The sequence below is a fragment of the Myxine glutinosa genome, chromosome 10, assembly GCF_964187855.1.
Source record: "Myxine glutinosa chromosome 10, kmMyxGlut1.1, whole genome shotgun sequence".
NCBI classification, from domain to species: domain Eukaryota; kingdom Metazoa; phylum Chordata; class Myxini; order Myxiniformes; family Myxinidae; genus Myxine; species Myxine glutinosa.
In genome coordinates this window covers 64659538-64684175 of record NC_136270.1, presented here as the reverse complement: position 1 = coordinate 64684175, position 24638 = coordinate 64659538, and the positions used below count along the sequence as shown (strand labels likewise).

Genomic DNA, 24638 nt, shown 5'->3' with positions numbered 1-24638 from the left:
TAAGGCTGCCCTGTGTACTTTTCCTTCCTCTTTCTTGTACATTCCTTGCTTTTCCTCTTCTTTGTACATTGTAAATAAATTGCCTTGTTCTTTCTGGTTTCCTCTTAATCCGATCGTATCAGTCTTTTCTCAATTGGGTAAGCGTGGCACGATTAGGAACCGCTACAATTGGGTTAGCCATTGTTAACAGCTCGAATCGCGGATTGCTATCCGCTCGGCAATATTCCATCAATATCCGTTATTCGGGCGGGAGTTATTCCCTTGCTTCGCGGTCGGTGGTAGTACTTAGGTAATAGGACTAAAACTCGACCAACAACCCTATTTACCACCGACCGGAAGGAACGTGATGACTTCGGATCGCGTCAGCCAGATAAAAGGACAAGGGGATTAACCCCCTCTTGATAAGGGGAGAGCCGACGTTTCTGAGATCCATAACAATATTTTGTCTCTGCACCCCTTGGCCGATTAATGTGAAACTGTAAATATGTGATGGACTAGCTATTCTGATTGCATTTTTCTAAGGAGGACATCATGGGTCATGTGTCTGATGAAAGAAGGGTTGTATCAAAGCGGGGCAGATTGGATCCCGGTCATAACTGCCCGCAGTTATTAAGTGGCCCAGATTTAGGTAGTCTGTCGAGTTTTTCATGTAACCATTAATTGCGATCAAACGTGAGTTGGTTGACATCTACAAAGGGTGGATACATATCCATTGATGCATTTGTGTCAAATTCTACTTTCTACTTTTAATTATGCAATTCACAAACTTTATGAAGAACAAGCAAATTTATTTGTTTTTGCAAATGACAAAATGAGACTAGAAGGCACTATCCATCCCATGATTGTTAAATGCTCAAAATGCAGTTAGCACATTGCAATTATTCTTCCCTGTCCATAAAGCCTTTTAAAAGTCATTGCTGCTCTAAATCGAGCGTAAACAATAATTCCCAATTGCAAAAGTGCCAAGGAACAAAGAGAATCAAAAGCCCGCCTCATGGTGATGTATAACGGCCCCAAAATATAATGGAACCTGAGTTGTTATGCCGAATGAAGAAGAGGAATGGATGATCAAACCGAACAATTTGTGGTGGAGTAGACCTGCAGCGAAACTTCATCACTGCAGCTGTTGCAGCTGCTGCCTCTGTACCTTCCTCGTTGACCTCTACAAAGGCTTTGTGCACGACGGCAGAGACAAAGAGATCTCGGTTTCCGGTGATCCCCGAGAAGTCAGCGGTTTTTGCCGAGAAGGCATCCGGCATGCCCAACTCGCTCAATGGCTTCCGCAACCCATAAAGTGTCTCCAAACGAAACTTTGGCAGGAACACTTGCACTTTCTTCTTATCCATTTTTGATGAGTGTGTCCACTCTCTCAATTTCTCCAAGTTCAGTTCCTTTTCGAGCTGTTTGGAACAACCAGCAAACATTTAAATGACATTAATAACTGTTGTACTTTTCTCATTAGGCTTAGATTGACATGATGCAGTTAACACACCTGTACACCCACACCATTTTTACCTGCTTGAGACCAGTCGAGTCATCAGTGATGGATGAAGGCAGCAGAAGCAGCATACTCAATTCGTTATCAATGTAGGGAAGCTCCAGAATGTGCACAAAGTTTTCAGGAAGTGCACCTGGGTACATCATCACACGCTGCTGTTGCTGCTGCATCATCGGGGGTGGGCTCTTTACCAACACGATGGATCCATACATGAATTTGTCCTCTTGTCTCATCATTTTCACCTTTTTGGTCTCATTCTATTTTCAAGGGGAAGAAACACGCTCATTGTGTCATTTAGAGAAAAGGTTTGACGCATTGAAAAGTTCTGATATTACAACTTTGTGGGTCATTGAAAAAGAAACTGCAAAAGTAAACAGGTTTTACCTTAGCCTCCCCTTAAAGACTGAGCATTAGACTTTAACTTGGCAAATACATGAGCAGGAAGTGAAGAAATTTTGTATTTTTGTTATTTTGTAGGCATTTCTGCTGATGCAACACCCTCTATAAGTTGGGGTAGGAATTTGTAATTTGTTCAGAGTGCCAGCGATAGCCCGCCAACTCTTTGCAAAGGACACCGTGCAATCTATAATGTCTACCAAGTAATGCTAGCAGATGGGACGTCCGGTTAAACAACAATCCGAGGGATGGCACACACACATTGGTGACTTGTGTTGCCTTCGAGACACTGGAATGACAATTTGTAGCTGGGTCAAGATTTGAACCCAGGTAAGATGGCAGAGGTGAATGTCGTACTTCTAGGGCAGCAAGCCCCATAAATTCTGCACAAAACAAACTGGAGGGTTGATAGAACACCTAACCCTATGCGATCTTGAGAAAAAAAGGACATTGGAAGGGTCTGCGATTTGTAGATTTGATTGGTCAAGATGAAGTTAGATGGCCTAATATTTGTCCAGGTACTGCCTTTTAAAAGTGCCAAAAAGGTGATGTTCAAGTGTATAATTAAATTAAAATGAAATAAAGATTTTAAAGGTCATAGAGAAAAATTAGGAAGTTTACCGCCATTGATGCAGTCTTTTACACCATCTTATTTAACATGTTCCAATAGTTATTCGTGACATCCCTTTACGACATTCTTTAAAACAGTAAATTTCTTGTTTGCAATAATTTTCTATTTTGTTTCACTGGCAGACAAACAGAGTGAATTTTTTTTAAATCTCATCTCACTCCTCTGTGCATACGGGAGATGGGATCGTAGTGTCCCATCTCTCCCCCATGGTGGACACCCTCTACCCGCATGTCCCAATTCTCCCCAGTGAAATATTCCAGTGTTATACCTGTCTGTTAAAATGTGACAGCCAAGTATATTATTCTTTGCACATTCTTCATTTGAAGTGTAAATCTAATTTTAAATCTATTAAGATTCATATTTCTAGGAAACTGCTCCACATGACTTGACGAAAAGTGGTCTGTTTCATTGCAGTTATCATAATGCCCGGTATTACTGGCAGAAAGCAGTCCATGGGCTTGTTTGTATCAAAAGATGTCATGAAGGAAGTTGTCCTAAGTGTATCCGTCATAAAGCATAAAGCATGGAGTATTGCTATGTGAGGTTGCAAAGAAACGAGGAATATTGAAGACGACTGTCCAGATAAGTGAAAAAGTTCCAGAAAGACCAGGATGTAAAAATGGCAGCAAACTTTTGTCAGTCATGTTTTGCCTGCAAATCAAGAACAGTCACTTGCCAATGATTTGACCATCTTTTCCAAAATGTTCCATGGCCTCACACCCAAGTACACCAGAAAAATGGAATTTGACATGGTTCAGAGAAATAAATGGCTTGCACATGCCAGATGAGTGGGAAGAAGAACAAATGGTTGGACCTGAACTTGTTACAATATGTACAGTAGTGTCCGCAACAGGTGTTGCACTGCCACCCATGTTCATATTTCCATGAAAGAGCTTTCATGAAACAATGACAAATGGATCTGAGAGATCTCTCGGTCTCACATACCAGTCTGGGTGGATGACAGGTGACAATTTCGTGAAAATACTTGAACATGTAGTTGAGCACGCATGAGCTTTTAGAGAGAATCAAATCATCTTGACTATGGACAATCATGAGAGACCCATTTATCTACATGCATTGGAGTATGCAAAGGAACATAGCATACACATAATCACCTTGTCACCCGATACAAGTCACAGACCCAACCATCAGATCGATTTGTGTTTGGTCCACCTCAGGCCTTCGTCAATAAAGCAGCAAACTGCTGGATTATGTGAAACTCTGGACAGACCATAAACATCAACCACATTGCTCAACTTGTTGCAGAAGCTTGGACAAAAGCTACAATTCCAACAAACATCTTATCTGGCATAAAGGTTACTGGAATATGGATGGCCATTTGATCACAATGTCTTTGGAGAGGAATGTTTCATTCCATCATCAGTGACTGACCAACCAGACCCTGAAGGTTCAAGTATAGCCTCAGTAACCAATCTTCAAATAGTTCTACATCACAGGCGAGCGAATCTAGCCTCCCCTGAAACATCTAGAGCTCAATTCTCTTCTCAAAGTTTTGCAGAGGCATCTGACGTAAACGAAACACCACCCGTGGCATCTCGATCCAAACGGTCAACTCAGATTGTATCAGAGAGCATCAGAGACGATCCCAAGGTATATCAAAATATAACTAGGACCCACTGGCAGTTCCTTTTTTCAGTGTTGCAAATTTCCTGAAAATACGACTAAATCAGATTTATTATTTGCATGGTTATTTTTTTATTTTCACATTTTGTCTTCAAAGACTGCAGCAAGAAAACCCAGCAATCGTGGAAAGAAGCCTGGATAAACCATGCTTGCCACTTCAACTCTAAAGCTAAAGTGAATTGGTGACGAAGCAGAAAAGCAATAGCCGAGAAAGCGCATCAGAACCACAAAGGCAAAACTCAAACTTGGAGACATTAATGGCGGAGAATCGATGAAATAGAGAGCGATGTCGATGCTACAGATGAGGAAGAGGAGGATGAACCTCCTTTGAATATTGATCAGGATGACAGATGGCAAGAGCGATGGGGAACCTGGTATCCTATTGAGGGACGTTGATATCAACAAAGTGAATGTAGGATGTCACGTGCTGGTGGAATATTATGTATTCCAAAAATAATAAACCACCGATTTATTATGTTGGGAAGGTTATAAGTGCACTCGATCAAGATAAGGAGATTCTGGTTTTTTTTGAGAATGAGAAAAAAAGTGGACAAAAAGATTGCAAAGTCCAGCGTTTCCGATATTGCGCTGTCAAAGCAAGTCAAATTAAAGCAATTTTGCCGAAGGGTATGCCTTCTGGCACGATCAAACGTACTCTTGATCGGATAGTCTTTCCTATCGATTTTGGAAGGATTGATATTCGTTAATGATTTCCTGTTTATGCTTACTTCCTCAAATTACTGGAGGACATTTATCAGGGATAGACAAACAATCATTTATGTTTAATCGTAGTGATGGAAAGTATACGTCCAAATGTTCCCCAGGTATGCTTATAGTGGATCATTTCATTGACTTTTTACTGAACTTGATAGAAAGCCTTAGCCTGGTGTTGGCTTAGCGGTTGGGGTGCCGGCTTGGGATCCGAGGATCCTGGGTTCGAATCCCGATCGATCGCTGAAGTAATGCCATGAGGGTTGACTCAGCCTGTCATCCTTCCGAGGTCGGCAAATTGAGTACCAGCTTGCTGGGATGAATGATCCCGGTGTGTACCCCGGTTTAGAATAGGTACACCGTATCCCTGCGCATTGTAAGAGGCGACTAAAGGTTGGCGTCAGGAAGGGCATCCGGCCATAAAAACATTGCCTCAAACAGGGAACCATGATTGTCATGGGGCCCGCAAGGCGAACCCCCGCTCTAGTGGGGAAAATGGCCTTAAAATGATCATTCAATATTCAATATATAGAAAGCACTATGTTATGTCACATCCATACAATATTGACACTTATAAACTTGCTTGTAGTCACAACTTTGGAAAAGTTTTTGTTTCAGAAAACAATTCAACTTAAATTTCTTTATTGTTCTTTCTTTTGTAACTATTTTCTCTCACCCCGCTGTCCCATTTCTCCCAACATTGTCCTAAGTCACCCCAAAATTTGTCAAAAATAGGTCATGACCCAGAACTCAGCAAATCCGGCCCAATGTTATACAAGTCTTATATTCTGTAGGGAAGACAACGGGTTAATTGAACAAACAAATATTAGCTGAAAAGTTTTATACTTTCATGTCCGGGACACAAGTCGGACCATCCGGAAAATAGTGTCCCATGTCTCCCCGCTCTCCCCTACAATTTACCAAATTCAGAGCCAAAGTACTGCTAAACTGGAGGCTCTTTTTCCGATTTGTGTTCAAAATACAAAATTCAATTGAAATTAAGCAGTTCCTCAATCATACACTGACGTTTGTAGACATGCAGACGAAGTGAACCAATAGTTTAATCCTGCTGTGCAATTCTCGTGCGAGCAGTAAAAGTGGTTTTATTTTTTAAATCGATGCGAGGCCAAACCTTGTTCAGGAAGAAATCTGCTTCATGAGTTTCCTCTGTTTTAAACTTCGTTTCCCAGTTCCCCTTGAAATAGATGGCATTCACAAGGACCATCCGTGTCATTGAATTGATAACTTCCTTAGCGAGGAGGTCTTTGATTTTCCCTGCAAAGGAAAGAAAAATGGTTTCAGAACCACAGTTCCACATTGTTTTCAGTAATCAAATGATTTCTCCATTTTACTGCACAGACATCACCGATGATTCATTAACGAAAAGTATCATGTTAAAAAACGATTCCCCATTGTCAATAACTTCACGTAAAAACTTTGATTTACCATTTAAGTGTTATTCTGACAAGTATGAAACTGCATTCCCAAAATGAAAGTTAGGGTGCTGTGACATCACGTGGATTTTACAGAAATCTTTGCAGAAGAGCTCAAATTAATTTAATTACTCGCAAATACCACTTGTCGCTTCGCGACAGGAATACTAGGAGTGTGGGGGAAGAGAGAAAAAAGAGGAGAGGGAGAGAGGGGGGAAAGAGAGAGAGAGAGAGAGGGAGAGGGAGAGAGGGGGAAAAGTGGCAGAGAGAGTGAGAGGTGGGAGAGAGAAGAGGGTAGGCAGAGATTAGGGATGGGGAGAGTGAGGATGGAGGAGGAGCAAGCAGGGGGAGCGAGGTGGGGGAACGAAGAGGGGGAAACTGGGGTGGGAAGAGAGAAGGGATTGTGGGCAAGGGGGGAGGGAGAGGACAGTGAGAAGGGGATGGTGGGAGAGAGACGAGGGAGGGGGAACAAGGAGTGGAGGTGGGGGAATGAAAGCAAAGGTACCCGGCATTTCCCAGGAATGCCGGCTCCCTCCTCTTACCGTTTCCCTCCCTCCTCCCACCCCTTAACATCCTTCTGGACTCTCACTCCACCCCTCCCCCTGCCTCCTTTCATTATATAGATATACGGATCAAAATCGCTTGTTCTTAAATTTTCGCAGGGTGGATATTTTGATAAGTTCGATAATGCAGTTTCTACAAACTCTTCTTTCACCCTTGAGAGTTGTCTTTAGGTGAGCAGTGGAATTACCTTTAAATCGATGCATAGCTTGTGTTTGTACTATTTTGGGTTTTAAAATAATTTGTGATTAGTGCATTTGAGACGTCAGGTGACTCCTTTGCCGATCTTCCCCATCGTTGTAGCATCGTAATTAACAGTTATTTCTTCACCTTTGATAACACATTTGACGATACCAGCTCACCTTCTTACCAATTATACAGGTATCTGGAATGAAATTGGAAAAAACTTGGGCTTTTTAATTTTTATAAAGCATTCCATATATTGAGCTTCCTCTGAGATGGTGGTAGGTTGTGGCTCGTGTGTTTATAATTTCGCAATTGTGAGAAAATAACAGTTTAATGTGATTCTATAAAGTTTCATCGTGATTAACATCTGTAGCTTGGAGGAGTAAGGTCACGATTACCCGTTGCTTCACTGTATATACAGAAGGTGGGAGTGTAGCCTTACTTAAATAAATACACTTATACGCTAAGATACAAGAATGGTTAATTTCTAAAAACATGCAGATTTCACTCCAGATTTCGACAGTTATCTAGTGCACCAGCAGGACAGGTTTTGATTATATACTTTAATTATTCCACGGGAGTTCATTATGGTTCAGATGCAAGGCATGTTTGAATGGACCGAAATATAATGGTGGCTAAGACCAAGTGTGAGGTGAGGTTGGGCTGACCAAGGATAAACCTTGCATGAAGATAAACCATTAATTATATTATCTTCAAAAGGGGCGTTTAAATTTACCCAAACATCCAGTTTTCATCTATGCACTCCCTTGGAGTTCCCTTAGTAATAGTATGCATGCAAAGCTTCAGGCCGCTAGGTTTCAAGGTTTTGCAGTTATAGAGGCGACACACACACTTACACTCGCACTTACACTAACACTTCATCTTCTATTATTACAGAAGAAAAGTAACTCTTGCCGAGCGATGCCAAAACATAATGCTGAACATGGGATGCAGAAGACGGACAGTTATCCCTCCAGTAGTTCAGGTTCTGTTGGCGGTGCAGTTCGGTGATCAGGTCACATGGTTGGTATTGCAAATCCCTGTTTCCCCCTGCAACCTCTCGATTTTGCCTGAATGTAACGTAAGAAATCAATCCAACAGTCCTTTTGCATTACAGATGGAATTTTTCCATTCCAGATGGATTTGTGCTTATTGAGAGTTCCAAAAAGGCAGCTCTGGTGCCACTTTGCGATTCACAAAGGCAAGACACGGCTTAACAGACACAAATAACTCGGAAAAATCACCGAAGTTGAAGTTACTGTCTAATGGTGCTGATAATGGGGAATAGCCAGAATGATTGATCGAAATCATTTTCATAAAGGTGGGCATTCTGACGGCTGATTATCCTTCCGTGCAATCTATCTATAATTCCAGTAATCTCTGTGTGTGTGTGTGTGTATGTGTGTGTGTATGTGTGTGTGTCTGTGACCGCTGTTTCTCGACAACCACGGGTCCGATATACTTGAAACTTGCCAGGTATATTGCTGGGGACCTGAGGATGTGCCTTTTCAAGGTTTCATATTAATCGGACAAGTAGTTACCGAGCTATGGCGATTTAGCCGTTCGCCGTTCGCTTTGGCTTTGCGAATGGACCAAACCATTTCATGTAAATAGAGGGGGGGGGGGGGGGGGTTCTACCGTACTCGCAAGCCGTTCGCTTTGGCTTTGCGAATGGACCAAACCATTTCATGTAAATAGAGGGGGGGGGGGGGTTCTGTGGTCGTTACTGCCACGTGGTTTCAAAGTTTTTTTTTGTTGTTGTTGTTTGCACGCATGTTTTTTTGCACCCACGTACGGGCACGCTCTAGTAATAATAATGCAAAATTCCTGGTTATCCTTCCTTGCTGTGGGAAGCATGAAGTGCTGAAACTAAGTAATCTAGGTTTACAGCGTAGCTAGGTTTACAAACATTCATTATTGGTCGGTAAGTTGGTAGGTGTTGCACAATTTAAATTCAATAATTAAAAGTTATATTAACCAAATGTGACCCCATTTTGTAACAAGTATCAATCCGCAGCTTGCAAGAATATTTCAGTCCTTTGAAATCCAGATACAGGAAGTAAATAGGACATTCATCCTTTAGGACAACCATGTTGTACATGACCACAAAAATCCAGCCTGGCATTAATGCAATGATCGTTTCACAGAAGTTTACTGCAATGATCCTTTTTTTTTATGTGCACGTTCATTTCTTTGTTTGTTTGTTTCCCTCCCTTTCCCAATAACCATTTATTTTCTTAAAGTGTCTTTAGTGTCTTAAAGTGTCTTTTCGACGTCTTTTCGAAGCTGTCCATGCTTCCATGTCCATGTGTGAATTTTTCATACATGTATACAAAATCGTCGGTTAATTCGTGTCGCATATTTTGAGACCTAGTAGGATACCGTGTCCGACCTTGAGGCTTTGTTTTTCTCTCAGCGGTCCGTCGATTGCGCTGCAATTACTTTCGTTCTCTGTTTTTGTCCCAGTCTTTCACCCCATACTTCCTTGTTTAAAATCTCAACTCAAAAAAAATAACCAAGAAAAATTATTTCCTTCTCTGTTCTTATTCGTTTATTCGTTGTTCTTATTTGTTCGTTTGTTCTTCGATCACGTGTTTCACCCCCATTTCCATTTTCCATTTCCCCAGATAGTTTTCACTGCTCAATTTAAAAATGTTTAAACTTTCCCCTGAAGAACTGTATTCTGTCGTATATTATAACACCTTTTTCTTCTTCTTCTAAAAAAGGATGCTTTCGACTTGCTCACCAAATCTATGCATTCCAAAAAAAATTTCCATCTCTTACAGTTCCTCTTTTCTACATTCCCGAAACTCTCCTGCACTCCACCCCTCCTTCAGCGTCCTCAAACGTATTTTTGACTCGAAGGTCACAAGAAACTCATTTTGCAATAAATGTTCGTTTCCCATTAATCGTACACTTTCTAAAATTCAATCTCACCCCTCCCCTCCAAATCTTCCCCATCACCCCTTCCCTCCAAAACTTCCCCATCACCCCTCCCCTCCAAAACCTCCCCATCACCCCTCCCCTCCAAAACCTCCCCATCACCCCTCCCCTCCAAATCTACCCCCTTGCCCCTCCCCTCCAAATCTTCCCCATCAGCCATCTCTTTCAAATATTCCCCCTTGCCCCTCGCCTCCAAATCTTCTCCATCACCCATCCCTTTCAAATCTTCCCCCTTGCCCCTCCCTTCCAAATCTTCCCCATCACTCCTTCCCTCCTAAACTTCCCCATCACCCCTCCCCTCCAAATCTACCCCCTTGCCCCTCCCCTCCAAATCTTCCCCATCACCCATCCCTTTCAAATCTCCCCCCTTGCCCCTTCCCTCCTAAACTCCCCCCACACCCCTCCCCTCCGAGACTCTCCCTCGCTCCTCCCCTCCTAGACTCCCCTCTCACCCCTTCTCCTCAAAGCGTCCTCCCCGCTTCTTCCCCCTTCCAACTTTCACCTTCATCTCCACCAACCTTCTGCCTCGCTCTCCCCCCTCTTCAAATAACACCTCACTGTGCCTCACCCAATCACCATCAAACCGTTTGTCCGCCCCATTCTTCCCTTTCTCCAAGCTATTCTGAAATCTCTGACACACCTTCAACAGCTCTCCCTACCACTTCCTCCTCTTCCACATCTTACCCTACCCTCCCCCCCCCCCCCCTGTTCTGTATCTGATGCTCCCCCTTCCTCTTCATTAACGGTATGGACCTCAAACATCTGGGGCCTTCGCTCAAACTTGACTGATCTCTCCATACAGGTTGCTTCTGACAAACCAGACGTGATCTGCTTAACAGAAACTTTCCTCCTTCATGATGTCTCTGATTCCTTGGTATCTCTCCCAGGTTACTCCCTCCTCCGGTATGATAGACCTGAGCCTCGTCCTGGAGGTGGGGTTGCTATCTTTATAAAAAAACTCGCTTCCTCACTCGCCCTGCACTGCCCTCTCTCCACCTCACCCCCAGGAATACCTTTGGCTACGGCTTCCCCTTCGCTCCCACCTTTTGTTCATATGTGTGTTGTACCGTCCACCAAACAGTGATGACTCCATCTAAATCTCGCTGTCTGATAATATGGACCAACTTCTATCTACCCATCCCAACTCTCTCTTCCTCATATGTGGTGATTTCAATTGTCACCATGCCAGTTGGCTGGGTGTGGGTACCTCTCTCACCAGCCATGGCTCTTCAGCAAAGGACTTCTGCGACTCACTGGGACTGACACAATCTGTCAATTTCCTGACCCGGATCGCAGTCAATGGAGCATCTTCTCTTCTGGACTTGGTTATGACTAACTTCCCTGAAAATGTCTGCTGCTCTTCTTCTGCTCCAATCGACTCATCTGATCATGTGCTTGTCAAAGTGGACATCTCTCTGACCATTCCCAGAGAGCCTCCTCAGCGTCGACGAGTCTGGCATTTCACTCAGGCCAACTGACACGGTCTTCAAGCAGCCATCCATCATCTGGACTGGCGTCCCATCTCTACCGCCTCTGACATCAACTCATCCTGGGAATTCTTCCAAAGTAAATTGCTCTCTCATGCACAGATTTATCCCATCTCGTCTTCAGTTGTCATACCCTTCCTCCCGTCCATGGTACACGGAATCTTGTGGTGAGGCTATTGCCCAGAAACAACTTGCTTTCGTCTCCTGGAAAGCAAATCCAACGGAAGGAAATCTCATTTCCTTTCACAAAGCCCGAAACAAGTGTGTGTCCACCCTCAGGAGAGCCAGGAAACAATATCTCTCCGTTCTCAAGACCGAACTCTCTTATCTGTCTCCCTCTTCCAAATCCTGGTGGCGTCTGGTCAAATCTGTTTCTGGTGTTTGTTCCCCCTCCATCCCCTCCCTCACCTCAAACGGCTACACGGCTGACTCCGCACGTGAAAAAGCTGAATGCCTCAACTCTGTGTTTGCCTCTAAATCTTGTGTCCCAAACCCATCCCTCTCTGTACCCACCGTACCCAGTCGTACCCAGCTGCTCCTGGACTCTGTGTCCTTTCCTCCTGACAAGGTGGAAAAGTTTCTGTCAACCCTCGACTCTGATTCTGCAACTGGACCTGACGGCATCAGCCCTCGGGTCCTAAAATCCTGTTCTTCCGCTCTTTAACTCCCTCTCTCTGTTCTCTTCACCCTCTCTTTTGCTCAAGGTCATCTGCCATCTGCTTGGAAATCAGCCAACATCACCGCTTTGCACAAAAATGTGCAAAAACAGATCCTAGCAACGACAGACCAATCAGCCTTCTCCCAATTATCAGCTAAGTCATGGAATCCATCATTGCTTCGGATATGAAATCTTTCCTCTTCTCCAATGGCTTGATCTCTGATCATCAATTTGGTTTCAGACCTGGTCACTCTACTCTGGACATGCTGCTTCTGCTTTCTCAACAATAGATGGAGGTCCTCAATGCCAAACAGGAAATTAGAGCCGTCTCCCTTGACATACCACGTGCCTTCGATACGGTCTGGCACCCCGCTCTGCTCACCAAACTCTCCTCCTTTGGTATCCATGGACATCTCCACGCATGGCGGGTGGACTTCCTCTCCAGTCGGAGTCAACGTGTGGGCCTGAATGGGTTTCTCTCATCTCCTCTTCCTGTTCAGGCTGGAGTTCCCCAAGGCAGTGTTCTGGGACCTGTGCTTTTTCTGGTTTTCATCAATGATCTCTCTAACTCTCTTGAAAATCCTCTCTATCTCTTTGCTGATGACCCTACTCTCTGTCGCTCCATTCCTCATCTCTCAGATCGGCAGTCTGCAGCCTCCTCACTCTCTGCAGACCTGGACAAAATCACAGACTGGTCAAACAAGTGGAACATGTCTTTCAATCCTGACAAATCTCACACTCTTACGATGTCTCTCCGAAAAGACCGACTGGACAACCCTCCCATCCACTTTCTGAATAATACTCTCCAAGAAGTTCTGTCACTCAAGCTTTTGGGCCTCACCATCTGCCATGATCTTTCCTGGGAAAACCACATTTCAAATCTGGCCTCCAAAGCCAGTCGCCGACTGGGTATCCTCCGTCGTGCGAAGGCCTTCCTTGGCACACCTGAGCTCCTCACCACATACAAGGCTTTCATCCGCAGCTCAATGGAATACTGCTCTCCCCTCTGGGCTGGTGCTCCTGCCTCACACCGAGCTCGTCTTCACGCTGTTGAAACCAAAGCGTTCAGAATCATTGGAATCTCCCGCTATGACGCTAACTCCAAGAGCCTTTCACTCACTCACCGCAGGCAGGTTGGTGGTCTTTCCATCTTATACCGACTCCTCTCTGGCCTTGCCCCCCCAGCTCTCTCTGGGCTCTGTCCCCCAAATATTCCTACACGTCGCACAAGATCTGCCTGCAACCCTCTTATGGTTAAACTGCCAAAATCAAGACTCTGCTCACCTTCACTCCTTCATTCCTCTTTTCTCCCGCCTCTGGAACCAACTCTCTCACTCTCTTCAATCCCACTACACCCTCCAGATCTTTAAAACAGCTGTTCACCACCATCTCTTATCTTCCCCCATCCAAAACCTTGATCTTTTCTACCCCCGCTAATTTCACCCCAAATCCACTTTTTTGAATTACCAACTTCTGTCCTGGAAGTCCTTGGTGTCCTTGTGTTTTATACTTCTCCCACGCCCCCCCCCCCCCCTTCCCACGCCTCTCCCCCAAGCCCTCTCCCTCCCACACATCTCCCTGCTCTCAAATGTTGTGTTTGTGTGCTTCCCCTTCTCTCCGCATCTTGTCTTCCGCTCACTCTTTTTAGATATTTTGTTTGTCTGTTTGATTTGTTTGTGAAATAAATGTTAGCTCTTTCACGAGCCTCGATTCAGTATACAAAAAAAGAAGAAAAAAAAGTTGTTCATTCTTGATTTCCTACCAGCAGTCTGCTCTTCAACCCAGCCGTTTATCTTCAGTCGGGAATCCTCCGGTGCGTTTGCAAAGTCCACAGGTGCCAGCTCTGCCCGGTAAAGAGTGAGGGTGGTTTCCAAGAACTCCTGCAGGTGTCAAGAACAGAATACAGTTCATAATGAGGAACAATTTTGAGAATCGTGATAATCTGTCGTTGATCGAGTGAAAACTGCCAAAAATCTTTATTAAAGGTATGACTCAACTTGAGCCACTTAATTTTAACAACCTGGACTGAAACGGACCACATTGTCCTCAATTATACGTTGCTGGTCTGAGAGCGAGTCACATTACTCAATGCATGGGACTTCCAGAATGAGTTTTAGTATTGACTTGTAAATCAATGATAGAGAATCACAAATGCTCAGATAATCTTTCATTGCTCTCATAACCAAAACCTGTCGAGTATGTAAAGGCCCAGTTGTGATCCCAAGAGTAATATATAAATTATATGTTGAGATAATGTAGGAATAAGTTATTTGGAAGATAAATGAGGATGAGAGGAAAAGTCCTCTTCGTAAAATTAGTATCAGTAAACCCTCTTAACACACCAGGAGACATGGCATGCCCTCTATTGTCGTACCTTCAGGAAAGTGAAGCCCTTGTCTCCGTACAGGCGATTCGCCATGTGTAGAGCGTATTTCGCGTGTTGCGAATTCACGGCGTCGTGCAGTTGTAAAAAGCTCTTGTGCAGTGCATCACCACTCTTGCCTTCAAAGTGCAGCACCTAGATATAAAAAGGGACAACTTTAGTTCCATGACGTGCTCATCTGTTCCTCCAGCATGTGTGTTACAAGTGGTGCTGCACCGTAAGCAAAGGTTAGTTGTGAGTTGAGGAGGCAGTTGTGAAGGTCGAAACGGAGGAACAGTTTCAGCTGTTTTTAATCGCATTCTTTTTCTTTGTTACAACAGTTAATGCGTACAATCTTGCAAATCCTGTAGTTTGCTTACTATTTGGGCATGATGTACAATCTTGCAAATCCTGTAGTTTGCTTACTATTAGGGCATGATGTACAATCTTGCAAATCCTGTAGTTTGCTTACTATTTGGGCATGATGTACAATCTTGGAGTTTGCTTACTGTTAGGGCATGATGTACAATCTTGCAAATCCGTTCGTTTGCTTACTATTTGGGCATGATGTACAATCTTGGAGTTTGCTTACTATTAGGGCATGATGTACAATCTTGCAAATCCGTTCGTTTGCTTACTATTAGGGTATAACATACGATCTTCCAAATCCGGTCGTTTGCTTACTATTAGGGTATAATATACGATCTTCCAAATCCGGTCGTTTGCTTACTATTAGGGTATGATATACTATCTTACAAATCCTGTGGCTATACTTACTATTACTATTAGGGTATGATATACAATCTTGCAAATCCGGTCGTCTGATTACTATTAGGGTATGATATACTATCTTCCAAATCCGGTCGTTTGCTTACTATTAGGGTATTGTAGCGGCTACCGCTGGGTTTTCACAATCGCCTTGCACCTATCAAGGACGCGGAGCGATCACCATGCCGGGCTCGTCCAGGACGCCCGGGCAGGCCCGCGCTCAACTTGCCAGGCCTCGGTCGGCATGCCCGGGCATGCCCGGGCAGGCTCGCCCTCAACTTGCCAGGCCGCAGCCAGGACGCTCGGCCACGCCCCCTCTCGCCTTTCCTGGGCAAACGCTCCGGGATAATGTGTGTATATATATTGCTGCCCGATAAACGGGCTTTTCAGAGTACCTGAGTGTTTTGTTTGAATAAAGCAACTCGGACGAATTCCAGCTTTTTGTCGCGTCCATTCTTCTGATCGACGTGGGAGCCCGAGCTCCTTCATTGGTGACCTACCGACATGGACACGGCAGTGGCCCTTAAACTGCCTACCTTCTGGGAGGCTCACGCGGCGGTTTGGTTCGCACAGGCGGATTCCCTGTTCGCCCTGCGAGGCATCACGGCCGACGACACCCGCTTCCACCATGTGGTAGCAGCGCTCGGTTCAGCCACCGCGGCCCGCGCCCTGAGCCTCCTCGAGAGCCCGCCAGCCGCTGACAAATACGGCGCGATTAAAAAGCTCCTCCTCGACGCTTTCGCCCTCCCATCGGCGGAACGCGCACGGCGCCTGCTCGACCTGCCCGAGCTCGGCGACACGCGCCCTTCCGAGCGAATGGACTACATGCTTTCGCTGCTCGGCGAGCACTCTCCGGCATTCCTGTTCCGGGAGCTGTTCCTCCGTCAGCTGCCGAGCACGGTACGCCTCGCCCTGGCGAGCACGACGATCACGGATCCCCGTGCCCTTGCCAGGGAAGCCGACAAGATCTCCGCCGCAGGCCAGCGCATCGCAGCAGCGACCTGGGTCCCATCACCGTCCGACGCAACACCCATGGCGCCCGAGCACCCGGCACGGTCGACGACCGAACTGCCAACGCAATTGGCGGCCGCTACACCGAGCCGACCACCTCCAGCACGACGACCGGGGCCTCCACCTGACCAAGCGTGGTGTTACTATCATGCCAGGTTCGGACAGAAGGCCCGGACATGCCGACCCCCGTGCACCTTCGGCAGGCCGGGAAACGGCCGGGCCGGCGTTCATTACCAGCCATGAGCGTCGGCCACACGGGCAACTTACTGTTCATCATGGATAAAGCGTCCGGACGGCGCTTCCTGTGCGACACCGGCACCCAACTGAGCGTCATACCCGCCTCTGACCAGGACAGGCAGTCCGCGGTTTGCGGCCCCTCCTTGGTTGCGGCCAACGGATTGGTCATCCGCACCTTCGGCCCGCGCAACGTCACCCTCTGCTTCGACGGCCAACGCTTTGCTTGGACGTTTGTAACCGCAAACGTGCCCATGGCTCTGCTAGGCGCCGACTTCCTCTGCGCACACGGACTGCTGGTGGACGTCCAACGGCGTCGTTTAATCAACGCCGAAACCTTCAGCTCCCTGGTATGCACATTGAGCAGCTCCGTGCCGAACGAGCTGGCATGCGCCCTCCCGGCGGCGAACGAGTTTGCTCGCCTGCTCACGGAGTTCCCGGCCCTCACGCGGCCGACGTTTTCGGCCGTCGCAGTACGGCATGGGATCGAGCACCACATACCAACCACGGGCCCGCCGGTCTACGCCAGAGCCCGCCGCCTCGACCCAGCCAAGCTCGCCGTGGCCAAAGCCGAGTTCGACGCTTTAGAACACCTCGGCATCGTGCGGCGCTCCGATAGCGCGTGGGCTTCGCCACTACACATCGTCCCAAAGCCAGGGGGCGGCTGGCGCCCATGTGGCGACTACCGCCGCCTTAACGACGCTACCACCCCCGACAGGTATCCGATCCCGCAAATCCAAGACTTCTCCGCCCGTCTGGCGGGACGGGTCATTTTTTCTAAAATTGATCTCATACGGGGATATCACCAGGTACCTGTCAGGGCGGCCGACGTCCCTAAAACGGCAGTCGTCACGCCGTTCGGCTTATTCGAATTCTTACGGATGCCGTTTGGTCTCAAGAACGCGGCTCAGGCGTTCCAGCGCTTGATGGACGGCGTGCTGCGTGACCTGCCGTTCCTTTTCGTTTACCTGGACGACATCCTCGTCGCCAGCACGTCGGCCGAGCACCTCCTCCACCTCCGAACACTGTTCGGGCGCCTCAGCGAGCACGGCCTCATCATCAACCCGGCCAAATGCCACTTCGGCACGACGGCCGTTGATTTTTTGGGCCACCACATCACCAAGAACGGGGCCGTGCCGCTGCCAACCAAGGTCGAGGCCATCACCACGTTCCCGTGTCCCCGCACCATAAAGGCCCTGCAGGAATTCCTGGGAATGGTGAATTTTTATCACCGCTTCGTGCCCCGCGCTGCTCAACTCATGCGGCCCCTCTACAAAGCCCTCCGGGGCAAGCCGGCCAAGCACGACATCGCCTGGTCCGCAGCAATGGACGCGACCTTCCAAAGCTCAAAGCGGGCCCTCGCCGATGCAACACTGCTCGCTCACCCGGTGCTCAACGCTCCCATCGCCCTCACCACGGATGCCTCCGACTACGCGGTGGGCGCCGTACATGAGCAATGGGTGAACGGGGTTTGACAGCCACTCGCCTTTTTCAGCCGGCAGCTCCGGCCGAACGAGCTCAAATACAGCACGTTTGACCGTGAGCTCCTCGGTCTACACCTGGCCGTCCACCATTTCCGCCACCTCCTGGAGGGCCGACCTTTCACGGCGTTCGTCGACCACAAGCCGTTGGTTTATGCAATGGCCAAGGTCACGGAGCCGTGGTCGGCCCGCCAACAGCGCCACCTCTCCGCCGTGTCGGAGTTTACCACGGACATCCGGCACGTCGCCGGCAAAAACAACGCCATGGCCGACTGTCTTTCCCGGGCCAGCACGAATGCAGTCCACCTGGGCGTGGACTTCGCGCTTATGGCGGCGGACCAAACCACCGACACCACGGTGCAAGCCCTCCAGGCGGCGGACACGGGCCTCCGCCTGGCCGACATCCCCTTCGTGGACACTTTCCAGCTCTGCGACGTCTCCCAAGGCCAGCCTCGCCCCATCGTGCCCGTCACCTGGCAACGCCGCATCTTCGCCTCCCTCCACGGCCTTTCACACCCGGGCCGGAAAGCTTCCCAGAAGCTGGTGTCGGCGCGATTCGTCTGGCACGGCCTTCGTCGGGACGTCCGCGATTGGACCAGCACCTGCACAGCCTGCCAACGGGCCAAGGTCCTCCGACACACCCAGGCCCCGCTGGCACCTTTCACCGTGCCCGAACGACGTTTCGACCACGTCAACGTGGATCTGGTGGGCCCCCTCCCCCCGTCACAGGGGTTCACACACCTGCTCACCATGGTGGACAGGACCACCAGGTGGCCGGAGGCCGTTCCCCTCGTCTCCACCACCACCACCGACATGGTGCAGGCTTTCATCGCCACCTGGGTCGCCCGCTTCGGCGCACCGGCGGACATCTCGTCAGACCGCGGACCACAGTTCACCTCCGAGCTGTGGGGCACGGTCGCCCGCAACCTGGGGGTCAAGCTCCACCGTACTACGGCCTACCACCCCCAAGCAAACGGGGTGTGCGAACGATTCCACCGCTCCATGAAGGCCGCGCTCATGGCCGGCCTTCAAGACGGCGGTTGGGCCGACCGGCTGCCGTGGGTCCTTTTGGGCCTCCGCACGGCCCCCAAGGAGGACCTCCAGGCATCCACCGCCGAGCTTGTCTACGGCCAGGCGCTACGCGTCTCGGGCGAATTCGTGCCCGACGCTACCAGTCCCTGGTCCGCAGCTCACCAGCGCTCGGACCTCCAGGAGGCCGCCCGACGGTTTGCCCCCGTGCCAACATCCCACCACGGTGACCCCCAGTCCTACGTCCCCCCAGCACTTCACACAGCGGAGTATGTTTTTGTGCGTCACGACGCACATCGGGGGCCACTCCGGCCGCCGTACGACGGCCCTTCCGGGTCCTGCGACGGGACGACAAGTCGTTCGTCATCGACATCGGCGGCAGGTCGGACCGGATTGCGGTGGACCGCCTCAAGCCGGCGCACGTGGACGTCGACCAACCACCACGGGTGGCCCTTCCGCCGCGGCGAGGCCGCCCCCCATCCACGGTGCCCCCCACTCGACCGCCCACCACCACACCAGACCCCCCCCCCCCCCACGACCCACCAGGGGTCGCTTCGGCCGGGTCATCAGGACCCCCCTCAAATTGACCCTGCCGGTGCAAGTCGATTCTGGGGGGACGTGTGTAGCGGCTACCGCTGGGTTTTCACAATCGCCTTGCACCTATCAAGGACGCGGAGCGATCACCATGCCGGGCTCGTCCAGGACGCCCGGGTAGGCCCGCGCTCAACTTGCCAGGCCTCGGTCGGGACGCCCGGGCATGCCCGGGCAGGCTCGCCCTCAACTTGCCAGGCCGCAGCCAGGACGCTCGGCCACGCCCCCTCTCGCCTTTCCTGGGCAAACGCTCCGGGATAATGTGTATATATATTGCTGCCCGATAAACGGGCTTTTCAGAGTACCTGAGTGTTTTGTTTAAATAAAGCAACTCGTACGAATTCCAGCTTTTTGTCGCGTCCATTCTTCCGATCGACGTGGGAGCCCGAGCTCCTTCAGTATAATATACGATCTTCCAAATCCGGTCGTTTGCTTACTATTAGGGTATAATATACGATCTTCCAAATCCGGTCGTTTGCTTACTATTAGGGTATAATATACGATCTTCCAAATCCGGTCGTTTGCTTACTCTTAGGGTATAATATACTATCTTCCAAATCCGGTCGTTTGCTTACTATTAGGGTATAATATACTATCTTCCAAATCCGGTCGTTTGCTTACTATTAGGGTATAATATACGATCTTCCAAATCCGGTCGTTTGCTTACTATTAGGGTATAATATACGATCTTCCAAATCCGGTCGTTTGCTTACTCTTAGGGTATAATATACTATCTTCCAAATCCGGTCGTTTGCTTACTATTAGGGTATAATATACTATCTTCCAAATCCGGTCGTTTGCTTACTATTAGGGTATAATATACGATCTTCCAAATCCGGTCGTTTGCTTAATATTAGGGTATAATATACTATCTTCCAAATCCGGTCGTTTGCTTACTATTAGGGTATAATATACTATCTTCCAAATCCGGTCGTTTGCTTACTATTGGGGTATAATATACGATCTTCCAAATCCGGTCGTTTGCTTATTATTAGGGTATAATATACGATCTTCCAAATCCGGTCGTTTGCTTACTATTAGGGTATGATATACTATCTTACAAATCCTGTGGCTTACTTACTATTAGGGTATGATATACGATCTTGCAAATCCGGTCGTTTGCTTACGATTAGGGTATGATATACTATCTTACAAATCCGGTCGTTTGCTTACTCTTAGGGTATAATATACTATCTTCCAAATCCGGTCGTTTGCTTACTATTAGGGTATGATATACTATCTTACAAATCCTGTGGCTTGCTTACTATTAGGGTATGATATACGATCTTGCAAACCCCACCATCCACTCACCTTTGCCATCTGCTCGGCCGTGTTTGTGCGTGAACCCAGAGACAGCATCGCGAGAGCCGCCGAGACGCTGAGTGGAGAGAAGAAGATGTTTCCTGTCGGTTGTTCCTTATTCAGTTGAGAAAACATATCAAGCGCGAATGAGGAATTTGCTTCCACCAGCTTCTCCATGGCTGCACCGTGCGGGGATCTGTTCGGAGATGAGCGGTGAGATTTAAACAGGTGAGAGTGTGAAACCGGGAGGGGCTTTTCTGTGGGAGATGAGCGATGAGATTTTAAAAGGTGCGCCACTGGGTGGGGTTCTTCTGTTGGAGATGAGGTATTAGATCAAATCACACACACAGGTGACACTGGGTGGAGTTCCAAGGAACTTCCGTGTCTTCGCCCTCGCCCTCATAGCTCATTCGCTACCCGTCGCAGTGACGTCATGTTCAGGGTGTGGGCTTGTTCACGCCCATTTATCAAACGCCTTGCCTGTCATTTTCTTTCCTTTATTTGTTTCTCGATTTAGAAAGATTAATTTCAGTTTTTTTTTTTTACCTTTTTACATCGAAAGCTCGTTTTGTATTTGAGCTTCCCAGATTTTTAAAGTAGGTTAAACTTTGACCTTGTCAGGCCTTTCTTTGCACCCTCCAAGCGGTAGCTACAAGTAAAAGTGTATTATAAACAAGTACACATACATTCAAAGTACACCGCCCCCATGCCAAATAATTAAATATCCTACAGCGCGGCATTGCCGGGGCGCCTCAGGCGCCTGGCAATACCGCAGTGCAGCTCATAGAGGCTGCATTGGGAGGGAGAGGTGTACACTAATTGATTGATTAATTGTATAATTAAAATCAATAAAAGATTATCACAAAATATTTTCTTAATCAATTAGCTAATAGCATGACTAAACCACTAGTGCTTCATCCGAAGATGTATCTTTCAGAAATTTAATTAAATAAGTCATTAATAAAAAATTAAATAATTAATTGATTACTCAATAAATAATTAATCGATTAATCAATAAATTTAAATGATTAATCAATAAATCAAAAATATCCTTGATAGCCACATCACTTGGTCACTCATGTCCAAATATTAGCTTCCCAGCTCAAAAGGTGCCTGAGATATTGGCCAAATGAGAAAGAAAATAAATAAATGATTAATAATGAAAATAAATAAATAATAATCATAAAAAAATTAAATTATTAATCAATTTGGTCAGACAACACATAAACTACCACTATTTCATCAGAATCTGTAACTTAAAAAAAAAAAATTTTTTAGTCATTAATCGAATAATTAAATAATTAATCGATTAATTGATTAATTAATAAATCAAAAATATGCTTTGCAGCCAAATCACCTGGTCATTGGCATGTCCAAATGTCAGCTTCCTAACTCAAAAGGTGCCTGAGTTAATGGTCAGAAGAGAAAGGAAATTTGATGAATTAAATAAGTACTAAATTAATCGCTAATAATTAAATAACATCAATTTATTGATTAATCAAAAAAAAAAATACCGTTTTTGACAAAGGACTTGCTCACTATTGTGCCGAAATTTCAGCTTCCTAGCTCAAAGGATGGCTGAGATATCGTCCGGACAAACAAACAAGAAAGAAAACAAGTACACATACATTCAAAGTACACCGCCCCATGCCAAATAATTAAATATGCTGCAGCGCGGCATTGCCGGGGCGCCTCTGGCGCCCGGCAATACCGCAGTGCAGCTCATTGAGGCTGCATTGGGAGGGAGAGGTGTACACTAATTGATTGATTAATTGTATAATTAAAATCAATAAAAGATTATCACAAAATATTTTCATAATCAATTGGCTAATCGCATAACTAAACCACTGGTGCTTCATCCGAAGATGTATCTTTTAGAAATTTAATTAAATAAGTCACTTATAAATAATTAAATAATTAATTGATTACTCAATAAATAATTAATCGATTAATCAATAAATAATTAATAGATGAAATGATTAATCAATAAATCAAAAATATCCTTGATAGCCACATCACTTGGTCACTCATGTCCAAATATTAGCTTCCCAGCTCAAAAGGTGCCTGAGATATTGGCCAAATGAGAAAGAAAATAAATAAATGATTAATAATGAAAATAAATAAATAATAATCATAAAAAAATTAAATTATTAATCAATTTGGTCAGAGAACACATAAACTACCACTATTTCATCAGAATCTGTAACTTTAAAAAAAAAAAAATTTTTGTCATTAATCGAATAATTAAATAATTAATCGATTAATTGATTAATTAATAAATCAAAAATATCCTTTGCAGTCTAATCACCTGGTCATTGGCATGTCCAAATATCAGCTTCCTAACTCAAAAGGTGCCTGAGTTAATGGTCAGAAGAGAAAGGAAATTTGATTAATTAAATAAGTACTTAATTAATCGCTAATAATTAAATAACTCCTCAATTTATTGATTAATCAAAAAAAAAACAAGTACAAATACATTCAAAGTACACCGCCCCATGCCAAATAATTAAATATGCTGCAGCGCGGCATTGCCGGGGCGCCTCTGGCGCCCGGCAATACCGCAGTGCAGCTCATTAAGGCTGCATTGGGAGGGAGGGGTGTACACTAATTGATTGATTAATTGTATAATTAAAATCAATAAAAGATTATCACAAAATATTTTCATAATCAATTGGCTAATCGCATAACTAAACCACTAGTGCTTCATCCGAAGATGTATCTTTTAGAAATTTAATTAAATAAGTCATTTATAAAAAATTAAATAATTAATTGATTACTCAATAAATAATTAATCGATTAATCAATAAATAATTAATAGATGAAATGATTAATCAATAAATCAAAAATATCCTTGATAGCCACATCACTTGGTCACTCATGTCCAAATATTAGCTTCCCAGCTCAAAAGGTGCCTGAGATATTGGCCAAATGAGAAAGAAAATAAATAAATGATTAATAATGAAAATAAATAAATAATAATCATAAAAAAATTAAATTATTAATCAATTTGGTCAGAGAACACATAAACTACCACTATTTCATCAGAATCTGTAACTTAAAAAAAAAAAATTTTTTTGTCATTAATCGAATAATTAAATAATTAATCGATTAATTGATTAATTAATAAATCAAAAATATCCTTTGCAGCCAAATCACCTGGTCATTGGCATGTCCAAATATCAGCTTCCTAACTCAAAAGGTGCCTGAGTTAATAATGGTCAGAAGAGAAATGAAATTTAATTAATTAAATAAGTACTTAATTAAACGCTAATAATTAAATAACTCCTCAATTAATTGATTATTCAAAAAACAAAAAATACCGTATTTGACAAAGGACTTGCTCACTACTGTGCCGAAATTTCAGCTTCCGAGCTCAAAGGATGGCTGAGATATCGTCCGGACAACCAAGAAAACAAACAAACAAGTACACATACATTCAAAGTACACCGCCCCATGCCAAATAATTAAATATGCTGCAGCGCGGCATTGCCGGGGCGCCTCCGGCGCCCGGCAATACCGCAGTGCAGCTCATTGAGGCTGCATTGGGAGGGAGAGGTGTACACTAATTGATTGATTAATTGTATAATTAAAATCAATAAAAGATTATCACAAAATATTTTCATAATCAATTGGCTAATCGCATAACTAAACCAGTAGTGCTTCATCCGAAGATGTATCTTTTAGAAATTTAATTAAATAAGTCATTTATAAA

General features: G+C 45.8%; 1 protein-coding gene across 1 annotated transcript; it reads right to left on the bottom strand.

Annotated features, from left to right (window-relative positions):
• Nucleotides 1–767: 767 nt before the first annotated feature.
• Nucleotides 768–21353, bottom strand: LOC137434144 (leukocyte elastase inhibitor). The gene is made up of 6 exons (XM_068126852.2): nucleotides 20936–21353; nucleotides 14523–14666; nucleotides 13911–14028; nucleotides 6013–6155; nucleotides 1516–1755; nucleotides 768–1400 (listed from the first exon to the last, which is right to left on the bottom strand). Exons 1-6 carry the CDS (start codon nucleotides 21101–21103, stop codon nucleotides 993–995), a joined length of 1221 nt encoding a protein of 406 aa, XP_067982953.2. The 5' UTR covers nucleotides 21104–21353; the 3' UTR covers nucleotides 768–992.
• Nucleotides 21354–24638: the final 3285 nt, after the last annotated feature.